Genomic DNA, 13,268 nt, shown 5'->3' with positions numbered 1-13,268 from the left:
GATACAAAGGTTGGCAGGGTTGTTAATGACAGTAATGGCAGTGTGCTACTGCAACAGGATCTAGATAATTTGGACAGATGGGCTAAGAAGTGGCAAATGAAGTTTAACCTTGACAAATGCAAAGTATTGCATATGGGTAGAAGTAACCCCAGAGAAACGTACCAACTGTGTGGTACTACACTTAAGGTGGTAGAAAATGAAAAAGACCTGGGAGTAATTGTGCAGTCAGATATGAAGTTTTCTGAGCAATGCAGACAGGCTGCCAGGGCAGGTAATGGGGTTTTGTCAATGATATATAGGAATTTTGCTAGCAGGGAAAAGGAGGTGATTATCCCTCTGTATAAGGCAATGGTCAGGCCACGCCTTGAGTACTGCGTACAGGTCTGGAGGCCTCATTTTAGGAAGGATGTAGATTTACTTGAGCGTGTACAGACAAGGGCAACAAGATTGGTGAGGGGAATGAAGGGATCCTCTTACCAAGAGAGGCTTAAGTTCTGCAAATTGCAGTGGCTGGAGACTAGGCACCTGCGCGGTGATCTGATTGAGGTGTATAAGGCCTTGAATGGGTTGAGCACGCTGAATTCTGATGGGATCCTTCCACTTGTTCAGATTACGAACCGAAGGGGGCATAAATTCAAATTAAGAAAAGACAGATGTAGATTAGATGTGCGGAAATTTGCCTTTAGCCAGTGGGTGGTTAATTGCTGGAACAAACTTCCATCTGTCGTTGTGGAAGTTAATAGGTTGAATAAATTTAAGGAGGAACTGGACAGACATTTGGAGGGAATGGTGTGATTTTTTTTTTTTTTTTTTTTGGCTGATGCTGCATAAGCTCATACACTTGCTTTCTTGCATCAAATGCCACTGCTACTACTACTACTACTACTACTGTGCCAAAATAGCTTACTAAATTAGTCAAATATGATTTTCCCTTAACAAAACCATATTGTGTCCTTCAGAATGCCATTTCTATCTAAATGTCCTAGGATTGCATTCTTAATCACTTCCTCTGAGATTTTCCCTACCACTGAAGTCAGACTAACCAATCTGCAGTTACCGACTTCACTCTTAAAACTGCCTTTATTTATTGACGATACATGGAGACTTCTCCAATCCAAAGGAATCGCTCCCAAGTTCAGTGATGCCCTCCTAATCAACCTCAAGAATTCAACATACTCTCTGGCCAACTCACTCAAAATTACTGGGTAAAAAAAAAAAAAAATTGGGTATATGCCATCAACTCCAGAAGCCTTACTTGCCTTTAGGCTCAAAATGTTTTCTAACACACAGTCACCTGTAATTAGAAATCAGTAATTTCATGTGGCTCAGCCTCACTCGCACACCTCTCCTCAGCATGAAGTGTCTTTCGTCACTTTATGTTGAGGAGAGACAGCAAAGACCGATACAAAATTCCTATTCAATTTATCAGCAACATCAGCTGGGTTATCTAAGACTCCCACATGCAGGACACAAGGGTCTGATCTGATCGTCGTTGTCTTCTCTGTATTTACTTACATGACAAACTCTTGTCTCCATTCTTTGATCTCTATGCCAGCACTTTCTCATACTCTGCTTCCCTAACCTTATATATGGTACTATTACAGATCAACTTGTAGCTGTTGTATGCTTTATTACTTTTCCTTACTCGTGCCATCTTTTTCTGCTCTATTAGACTAGCCAGCTCTGTATTCATCCATCTCAGCATCGTCCTCATGGTATATTTTCTTAATAGTATATATGCATTCGTGGCATCTGTGATTACTACTTTAAAGGTATTCCATAATTCCAATGTATTCGCCCTCCCTCTGGAATCTGTCCAATTAATAGATATCATGTAGAGCCTTAAAATGTCATAATCCCTTTTTTTTTTTTTTCAGAAATTAAAACCTTTACCTACTGTAACACCTTTCTTTATCTTCCAAATAATGACTGCATGATCACTACATACCAATGGTTCCCATACTGTAAGCCCTGTGATATTATATGATTCATGAGTAACAATGAGATCTAGATCATATCATCATACTCTTCACAATCCTCTGGACTGTAGATTATTCCTACTCTCATTATACCTTTGCTTCCACCAACCCTCAAGTCTTGAGTTAATCCGCAAAGCTCTCAGCATATAATCTCATCCCCCCCTATCATGTCTGAGCATAACTGTAGACACATGCACATTCTGACTTAGCTCATGGCCAGTTTTTCAGCATGGTCCTATACTTAACTAACAAATCATCAAACAGTGTTTGTTTAATACTGTCCCCACATGAATGATAATGCACTCTTTACCCCACTTAAAATCAGTCAATCTGTTGGAAACATCATTAATTGTTGTTCCCAGCAAACACAACCTGGTTTTGGTACACCTATCTTTTTTACGAAATATGTTACTTGTTTCCCTGACAACAGGCTCCCAATAAAACTAAATCTCCTTCACCCAGAGCAGTATTCACTGCTCTATTCTGGATTGACTATTCTGGACCCGAATCAGGGGTACCTCACTTGGCAGATCACAAGATACTTGAGTTCCTGATGAGCACCCAGTTACATTTGTTTCTAGGGCCAGCACCTGTTTCTTCATTGACTCAAGTTCTTCCCGTAATGCACCAAGTTTTAATTTGAGATTGGTACACTCTCTACATCAAACGCAAAGAAAAGAATCATCAGTTGATATTGATTTGTCTACTAGACCAACCTTAGAATACATGCCACAGACTATACAAGCATTGAACTCATGAGTCATACCAAGAATACCAATTAAGCATTTCCACCTGAGTCACTGTCCTTGGATGATGTACTGAAAACGGATCTTATAAATCATTATTTAGGTAAAATATGATCTTAAGAAAGATTACAAAATTTAAATTTACAATGTATAACAGAATTTAAATTAACAACAGTATTACAGAAATTAAACTGTTACCAAAACTTTTTCCATTAGTAAAGTTAAAAATTAAGCTACTGAAGTAACAAAGAATTCAATTTAGCAGAACTACTTTAGAAAAGTTAAAAATTAAATTTATAAGATATTGTAGATAATTTCACAAAATTACTGAAATAAGTTATTGAATTACTGAAAAAAATTACAATTTAATTACTGAAATAATATTCAAAAATTATAGAAATTAAATTTAATTTCTACCAGACACTTAATTTTAATTTCCTTCAGTTAAGCTGCTGGAGGCAACTTAAAACGTGTCTGCTCTCTTCAAATGCCTACAGCAATGCCCAATATCAATATGCTAAAGCTAACCAGCAAGCATTTGTTCATGGTTCGGTTCAAAGCTCAAACTTCTCTTTTTCATTTTAGTTTCTACTTTTGTTCTTTGACATAATCTTCCTTCTTATGTAATTCCTGAAAATTACAACCTATAAAAATTCAAGTCTAAATGTTAAAAAGTTTCTTCTAGAGTCTCTGCACACAATGGTAGACTACACTTTACAACTACCATTTATGCTTGGTTCTACCATATTACCTTTATTTAGTTATTTTTATATATATATAAAAAAAAGTAAAGTGCAGCCATTATCAACCCACTGCAGGATGGAAGCCTCCTCAACAATTCATGCTGAGGGAATGGACCATAATCTGCCACGCTGGTCCAGTGCAGGTTGGCAGATCGACCGTATTCAGCAGTCAAGGGCTTGAACCCCAGTCTACTCAAAGAGCGTGTGCTACTGCACTCCCACTCCAGCCCACTCGGCAACTGGTAAATATATAAGGCTACAAACATCTGAAGTAATGGTATCTGTTTGCAGATATTGCAAATAAATGTGCAAATGAATTACAAGTTTACACAATATATTGATTCCATATCAATGACAGCAGTTAAGAAAAAGCCATATACAGGAATAACAGTGAACATTCAGGTGAAAACATAGAAAAAGTAATAATGATAACACATAATACACAAAGAATTTTAATCAGTAAGGAGAATAATGGGCAAGGGCAAAATAACCTGGATTAATGTCTGCATGGAGGAAAAGGTAAAATCAGATAAAATAAAATAAAAAAGATTTTTAAAAAAATTATAAAATACAGTACAAGATGGCAAAGGAAAGAAAATGATCTGAAGAGTAAAGGAGCAATTGGCAAAGAATGGCAAGAAGAAAGTTATAAATCAAAATGACAAAAACAGATTGCATACCAAGCCTGTCTTTTGAAGGATTTGACACTGACACTCAAATTAAAACATAAGGAGTGTTCAAAAAGTTTTGCAACTTCAGTATTAAAAAAAAAAAAAAAAAAAAAAAAAATACTAGTTTCAATTATAAATAATCATTTTATTGCTGTAAAGGTACAGACAAAGCCCTGCAAGCTCTGAAAATCAGAGGCAACAAGTTATCTGCAAAATAGTTATTTATGATAGCTTTGAAATCTCAAGAACTTGATTTTTGGCTGGATTATCTGCTGTGTCAAGTTCTAACTTGTTCTGTTTGACACATGTTAGTTCTCTTGATATGTGCTGTACTTCATCAGACAAACTGTTATAATCAGACTGAGGATTTGTTGTCAATTGACGTTGTTGTTTAGATACATAATCTAAGAAGACATTCAATTCTGAAATGACTTATGAGATGTGATGCTGAGTTGGGAACAGCCTGTCTAACTGATAGATCCTTGTGAGGTTTGTTCTAAAAAAGTTTATGACTATGATAATTTTATTTTTCAATATAATTGTAATATCCTAATACTTTAATGCACTTGTTCCATTTTTCCTGCAGGATTTTAAGAGCTACTAAATAAATATTCTGAATTAGTAAAAAATCAGAGCTACAGGGCTCAATGTTTGTTTGTTATTTGGTTTTTAGGAGCATTAGGAACTAAGGCCATATTGCTCCGGGATATGCAGTGGTCATTCACTGACCTTTCCGCATCCTCCGTATTTGGTGGTGATGGGCTCGAACCCCGGTCTAATCAAGAAGCATGTGCTACGCACTGCTGCTCCCTCCCACCTGGCTACGGAGGCACCTACAGGGCTCAATAACTTCCACGATTTTAGTATATAAAAAGTAAGAGATTACCTGAATCTTTTTCGTAGAATGCTTCCAGTCAATTCTCTCTCTCATATGCGACAAATAAAATAAGATGAAAAAATTGGGAAAAAAAAACGAATTAATGAATTCCTACACTCAGAGATACGACCGATAGGTTTTTAAAAAGAGGCTATCCTCACTCCGTTATAAATCAAATCAGGTTACAGGCTAAAAGTAAAACAGTAAATATAATACCCATTAATAACACCAATAAAACACATTTTATTTCCATACCGTACGAACAATGGTACAGGCAGCTTAATAAACTCTTTAGAAATACTGAATTCAAAATAATAGCCAGGCCCGTGCAAAAACTCCATAATATATTAAAAAATCACACAATTCTTCCTTCTTGCTAAATGATCTTGTGTACAAGATTTTGTGTAGTCAGTGTGATTCATCGTACGAGAGTTCCACTCCTTGCACGTTAGAGTTATGTGTCAAGCAACATGCTGCTTCCATCTGCACTTCGTGCACAAACGCGTCGGAACTGGCCTTTCATGTGATCAATGGTGGTCACGTATTCCTATTCAACGAAGCGGTAATTTTAAATATACAACACAATTACATTAAATTATTGATTGCGGAAATGCTTGAAATGAAACTACATGAAAATTCTATCAGTGTGTGATGGCCTTATCTAATTTCGGATTTTTGGTCTTTTTTACACATGCGCCAATATAAATCTCTCTATATTTCAGAGTCAAATACACACACAAACACTTCGTGATATTCCCATTCTGTGAACACGGCAATCAACCGAAAAGCGTGGTCTGCTTAATGAAGGGAAACAGCTGTGCATTTCGTTTAATTTGAGTATTCATCCAAATCGTAACTTTTAATCCATTTAATTTTAAATAGTTTTTAATCTTTTTAATTGTGATTTTAATAGTGTTTTTAACCAGTGATTTTAATTATTTATTATCGGAACCAGTTTTAACTATTTATTATGACACAATGTCTTCTCACACTCATGGTCTTGCTGCGGTGGTTTGATGTGTTTCGGGATCGGGTTGGGGCTCTCGGCTTTCGGTTCTGTTGCACATCGGATTTGGTCGTATCTCTATAAGTGTAGGAATTCATTAATTCGGTTTTTTTCCAATTTTTCATCTTATTTTATTCGTCACATATGAGAGAGAATTGACTGGAAGCATTCCACGAAAAAGACTGAGGTGATCTCTTACTTTTTAATATAAAAATCTGAAACTTGCTCCTCAGAGTAGTACGAGCTTCCTTGACTACATCACCATCTTAAACTCTATTGCAACAAAGATTACATTTAAGATTTCTGAACAGATAATAGTCAATGGATACTAAATTTGGGCAATTAGTTGTTTATAACGAATATCTTTAATGGCATGCTGAACCTTCATGGAATTAGGTGCACTGTCACAAAGACGCAAACACCTTCTGTCAATTTTTCCTATTTTAAATTTAATAGAATCCTGCAATATAACCATTAACTGAACACAGTAATCATCATTGATTGTGGCACCTTAAGTAAACAATCAACTAATAACATTCCTTTATAATACAAAAAGATTACAACCAGAGTCTTGTCGGCTGATGGTTGAGTACAAATTCTTTTGTGATAGGGCTAAGATATTTTAATTTGATTTTTTTCTTGCCATTCCAGTTATGACCACCTGTAGCAATCCTAAAATTAGTCTTCTGGGCTGGCAGCTGAAAAGAACCAATAGCTCAGTGATTGACTCAACACAATCTGATGAGCTACAATCAAATTTTGTGGAAACCAGCATTAGACATGTAAGATTTTCACATATTATCAATTTTTAATGGAGCGCTCTCTCTCTCTCTCTCTGAATCCTTTATATGTCAATCTCTCATGATTAACTTTTTTTCCCCACAACAATTAACTGTTTCTCAGTATTAATTGATTAGATGTTTGTCCACACTTTGAATAGTCTTCAGCAGATTCCTGACTATATTTAAATCCATTGTATCACCCAGTTACTGTGGTATAATGATGTGTGCTTCCCTTATAATTCTTCATTCAGATCGAAACTATTGCTATGTTACCTAGGGAAAAATAAATCTTTCTTTTTTTAAATAATAATTTTTTTCATTTTCTTTCTTTTTTAAATAATTCTTTTTCACATATATTATATACAGAAATATAGTTATATTATTCATATATTTCAATATTTATAACTATCTAACTATCTTATGTAGTCCCAAGTTATAAACATTTTGAATAAATACTCCTTGTCAACTACTGACACAACAAACTGCACTACACAAAGGTGTGTAGTGCAGTTTGTTATATCTTTCAAATTATATCTGCACTACAGATATAATTTGAAAAAAATATCCCTTTTGTAACAATTTGTTGTTATTATTTGGTTTTTAGGAGCATTAGCAACTAAGGCCATATTGCTCCGGGATATGCGGTGGTCATTCCTTGACCTTTCCGCATACTCCGTATTTGGTGGTGACGGGCTCGAACCCCGGTCTAATCAAGAAGTATGTGCTACGCACTGCTGCTCCTTCCCACCTGGCTACGGAGGCGCCCTTGTAACAATTTTCTTGGCTGAAACGTTTAATATAAATTTCTCTCTACTCCTGTTAAAAGATATACATTACCTTTTGCAGGTTTTCATTTTTGTTTCATTGTTTTAATTTCAATGAAACTGAAATTTGAAAATAAATAAACTAAAGAAAGAAATCATTTTTTTGTTGTTTCTATTTATTTGTTTGTTTTCTGGATTTGAAAACCATATGTTCTGCTTGCATACCACACATACCCATATACTCATTTTCAACAACACTTCTAATCATAAATTAGACATTTTATAAACACATAATTAGTGAAAATTATACAAATTTAATAAATGCTAAAAAATACTTTTTAGAAATACCTAGATATCCTGATAAAATTCGGACTGGAAGATCAAGGTCATCAAGGGCACTTTCTTTTATATCTAGGCGCTTTAAAGATATATCTCCTATAAATGTATATATATAATTAAAATAGCAAAATTAGTATTAGCAACAGAAAAACAAAACACCTACTGTAAAATTTACATATCAAAGTGCTAATTTGCATAGCTGCAAAGTACATACAAAGTAGCTTACACTTCACACTTACAGTCACACATTTTGCAAATTAAATAGAAAGATATTAACTACTGCTTCACTTGCAGTTATCCAAAGATAATCCAATTGCAAGTAATAAAACTTCAGATTTATGTGATTTTATTTAAATTCTTGAAATAAAAACTCTGACACCACTTTCTCTTATTAATACAATGCATGGAAAGTTATAATTAAACACTTTTATTATTAAACTCACAGTAACCTATTTTTTTCCTAAAAATGGTTTATTCATTTTTTAAGATAAAAAATTTTGTCAAGAAATCCTATAAATTTTATTACAGGATGTCCCTTCAAAATATAACTTAAATTATCTAATCAACTAAAGTCGAATAGTCTTATTAAATTAACTGACAGCTTCATTACTAAATACATTTATTATTATTATTATTGTTGCTGTTGTTTAGTAAAATACGACGCATTAAAATTCGGTCTTTCAAATAAATTTTTTAAATAAAGAAATTAAGTAAAAAGATGTAAATAAATAAAAATATACACCAAATATAAATATAATAAATGTTCATATAAAAATATAAATCACCTTAACCGTATTCCTGTCCTCTTGGGTCAAAGAATTAATTTTCAATAAAAAAACTGATTGTAATCAAAACAATTATAAATAAATTTACTCCACTAGGATCAAATATCCATCATTATGCTAACAGATTTTAAACATAATAATTGTGCATAAAAATGTCATTAGTTCTAATAAGGTCAGGGAGGATTCTGTCAAAAAAAAAAAAAAACCAAGTTCATGCTGTAAATAGTAATCATGCTAAAGCTACTGCAGTAACTAAAAATATCACAAGACTCTCCTAGGGAGATAACCAATGCAGGTAATTTATACCCATTTATTTTTATTTTTGAATCTGTAAAGAAACTTTAATAAATAATTTACTATTGAAATACAAATAGTAATGAAGTAATATGTATATTTAAACTATTATCTGATATTTCAGATTTTCATAATGTTTTCCCAAAAACACAAATGACATCATTATTGGCAAAGTAATCTTAATTAATGATGTGAATTAACTTACTAATAAATAAATAAAGGCTAAAATTAACTTACTAACAAATAAAGGCTAACCTAAAATTCTTTAAATAAAAAATTAACACCACTTTCTTTTATTAATACAACTACATGAAAAGTTATAGCTATGTAAATCTACTCTGTAAGCACCTTTATTATTAAACTCACAGTAACCGATTTTTTTCCAAAACATACCTTATTAATTTTCATAAAATAAACAGAATACATACTGCTCCTATTCAAAAATGCTGCAACCTGGAAAGCAAGGAGTTGGGGGATTTCAAATGCTGCTATGGGGCATCATGGAAAAAGTGAATACATGGGCTCTGTTGGGGTAACTAAAAATAACAATAAGTGCATGTATACTTGCACATACACTAATGAACAGTATAGTAAATAAATCTGATGAATATGAAATACTGATCAAGTCATCAAATACAGACACTGTTGAAGACTTGGTGTCACTCAGACAAAAGGGGTGCAGAGTTTGAACATGGGGAATACAATGTGTAGAGAAAGGATACAGGAATTGTGCTCTTAGTTAAAAAGTATATTAAACTAAGGCAGCACATCCAGTTGACATGAGTGGCCAGTGTAACGTTGAGTCAGTTTGGTGTTACATAAGCAGTGAGAAAACAAATGAGAAGAGTATATAATAGGCCTAATGACTGGGATGAAAATAACAAACAGCCATACAGAAAAATAGTGGGCCAGTAAAATCCAAATGTCTTATATAATGGGATATTTTAACCTTCCAGATATTGAGTGGAACTTGAGTTGGACACTCACACACACTAGCAAGACTTTTGATTTACTGAATGACTGTTTTCCACAGCAGCATGTTAGAGAGGCAACAAGAGGAAGCAATAATCAAGCTCTAATTATCAGCAGTGATTCTTCATGCAATCAGAATCTTTGGATAAAAGACCCACTGGGTGGTAGTGACCACAATATACTGATGTGATTTACTTAAAGACATAACTACTGTCAAGGGTAAAGAGAAGGACTATTGCTTTTGTAAGGGTGACTACAGCAGTCTCAGAAATTAAATTCTATGCAACCAAATAATGATTTTACCAAGAGCAAATTCTAATTGTAGAAGCATTCAGGGAAGTAATTGTAGAAGCTACTAGACTTTTTATATTGAGAGATACTACTGTTCAAGGCTTAGACCTATCTGGATGTCAGATCAATTGATGATACTTGTGGCAAGAGACATGAGTAATTACAGACCTGTTAGCTTAACTTCTCTTCCAGGGAAAATAAGAGTCGCTTGTTAAATAAGTAATGCAGGACCATCTAAGACAGGAATGCAATTATAATGTAGTCACAGCATGGATTTGTTAAGAGGTAATCATGTCTGACCAATCTGATTGGACGTTATGATGCAGTAACAAAAGAAATAGAAACAAAAAATAATTTTCATATGTACTTGGATTTCAGGAAAGCTTTTGATACTATTACACATAAAAGACTACTGTATAAATTGGAGCAGTGTGATATTAAGGGCAACTTACTGCTAGGCATAAAGGGAAGATTGAGTAGGTAAAGTCAAAGTTAGGTTATTAAAGGATACTGATCTTCATTGACTAATATTATTAGGAAGTCACCTAGGATTCAGTGCTAGGCTCAATGTTGTTTTCTATATTTATTAATTATATTGAATGTATATCGAGCTTAGTGTCTTAAGTTTGCAGATGATACAGAGGTTGGAAGGGTGGTTAATGACAGTAATAAAGATATGCTATGCAACAAGATCCAGAAAAATTAGGTAGATTGGCTGAAAAATGGCAGTTGAAGTTTAACATTGACAAATGCAATATAATGCATGGGTAGCAGTAATCTCAGATTAAAATACTGTGTGGTATGTTAATCTGGAAACCAAATGGTGCACTTAGAAAGGGTGCAAGAATATTTGCTGATGCTATCGAGGCAGTGTTAGGTGGGTCAGAAAACTGCTAGTTTGGGGGGATTCGCAGACTAAAAGGTTAAAAGTAGCTTCAGGCAGAGGTGAAGGTGATTCTTGCACTACTTTTATTAGAATAAGCAGTGGCCTGGATTAGGGGTGCTGGGGGTTTCAAGGACTGATGGCAGTCATTGTAAAAAAGGTGGGTATATGGGATGTGTTGGATAACTAAGAATACAAATAGGTGCATGTATATCAATGCTAGAAGCATAGTAAATAAATTTGATGAATTTGAAGTGTTGGTCAAGACATCAAAGGCAATAAGTTGGGATATCAGAAACTTGTCACAGATATTAGGAATGCAGAACTGGAATTTGGGGAGTACAATGTGTACAGAAAGGATAGACAGGATAGGAAGGGAGGAGGTGCTATTCTGAGCTGTTAATTAAGAAAAACAAAATCAAAAGAACTGCATCCAGTTGATATACATGAACAGTGCACTGTTGAGTCAGTTTGGTATGACACAAGCACTGTGAAAGCAAAAATAAGAGTGTGTTATAGGCCTAATGACTCGAATGAGTACAATGAACAATTGTAAGAGAAATAGAGTGGGAACGAAGGGGTCCTCTTACCAAGAAAGGTTTAAGTTCTGCAAATTGCAGTGGCTGGAGACTAGGCACCTGCACGGTGATCTGATTGAGGTGTATAAGGCCTTGAATGGATTGAGCACGCTGAAGGGATTCTTCCACTTGTTCAGATTACGAACCTAAGGGGGCATAAATTCAAATTAAGGAAAGACAGATGTAGAATAGATGTGGGGAAATTTGCCTTTAGCCAGCGGGTGGTTAATTGCTGTAACAAACTTCCATCTGTCATTGTGGAAGTTGATAGGTTAAATAAATTTAAGGAGGAACTGGACAAACATTTAGAGGGAATGGTTGTGTGATTTTTTTTTTTTTTTTTTTGGCTGATGCTGCATAAGCTCATACACTTGCTTTCTTGCATCACATGCCACTACTACTACTTACCTAAACTCTGGGTAGTGGAAAATGAAAAAGACTTGGGGGTTATTGTGCAGTCAGATATGATGTTCTCTGAATAAATGTAGACAAAATTGTGGCCTTAACAAGAAGGCTTCAGTTTTGCAAATTGTCTGGAGACTAGGCACTTGCAAGGTTATCTGATTCAGGTGTTTAGGGCTTTGAATGAATTGAGCAAACTCAATACCAATGGTATTCTTCCTCTTGCTCAAACTAACACAAGGGGTGCAAATTGAAATTTAGAAAGAATGGTTGCAAGATAGACAAGTGGAGGCTTAGCATTAGCATTGGCATGTGATGCAAGAAAGATACAGCATCAGCCAAAAAAAAACAAAACACATTTCACCTATCCATTTTCTCCAAAAGTTTGTCTAGTTCTTCCTTGAATTTATTTAAGCTATCAACTTCCACAACAACAGATGCCGACCGGGCTAGCCGGGTAGGTAAAGTGCCTGCCTAGCAACCCAATGGTCGCGGGTTCGAATCCCACCTTGGGCTTGGATCAAAGTACTACAAAAACCTTGGAAGGTGCATTATGGCCACAGAAGCCGATGCGCCAACAACCACCAAAAAAAAAAAAAAAAAAACAGATGGAAGTTTGTCCTAGCCACTTGCTGGCCAAAGGCAAATTTCTGCTCATCTATTCTACAACTGTCTTTCCTCAATTTGAATTTGTGACCCCTCAAGTGGTAACCTGAGCAAGAGGAAGAATCCCATCAGTACTGAGCTTGCTCACACCATTCAAAGCCTTAAACACTTCAGTCAGATAACTTTGCAGGTGCCTAGTCTCCAGAAGCTGCAATTTACAGAACTGAAGTCTTTCTTGGTAAGAACACCACTTTGTTCGCCAGATTACCTTCAACCCCAGGGGCCACATCTGGTGAGTATGGGCTTGGCAAACCCAGGGTCCTGAGCTGGATATCATCATTCTTCTCTTTCTTGGTGATTCCCTTCTACTTCCGACTGTCTCTCTCTCTCTCTCTCTCTCTCTTTCTCTCCCTCCCTCCCTCCCTTGCACCTTAAGGCTAATAATAATAATAAATAACCAGTGGGTTGTGAAGTGTTATAACAAACTTGCATATGTTGTCGTGGAGACTGGGTAGTTTGAATAAATTCAAGTAAAAACTAGACAGAGGGA

The 13,268-nt window shown here is 35.1% G+C and overlaps 1 protein-coding gene across 4 annotated transcripts in view; it reads right to left on the bottom strand.

Moving 5' to 3' along the window:
* Positions 1-13,268, bottom strand: part of Vps13 (vacuolar protein sorting 13C) — a 1,645,987-nt gene that overhangs the window by 1,613,710 nt on the left and 19,009 nt on the right. For all 4 annotated transcript variants that reach the window (XM_090373229.1, XM_090373247.1, XM_090373239.1 and 1 more), the window contains exon 2: positions 7,917-8,003. In XM_090373229.1, coding sequence (XP_090229355.1) covers positions 7,917-8,003 — 87 coding nt within the window. The remainder of the gene's footprint in view (positions 1-7,916; positions 8,004-13,268) is intronic.

This window comes from Mastigoproctus giganteus, chromosome 1 (genome assembly GCF_048544385.1).
Source record: "Mastigoproctus giganteus isolate SK-2022 chromosome 1, ASM4854438v1, whole genome shotgun sequence".
NCBI lineage: Eukaryota > Metazoa > Arthropoda > Arachnida > Uropygi > Thelyphonidae > Mastigoproctus > Mastigoproctus giganteus.
This window is presented reverse-complemented; position numbering and strand designations above follow the sequence as displayed.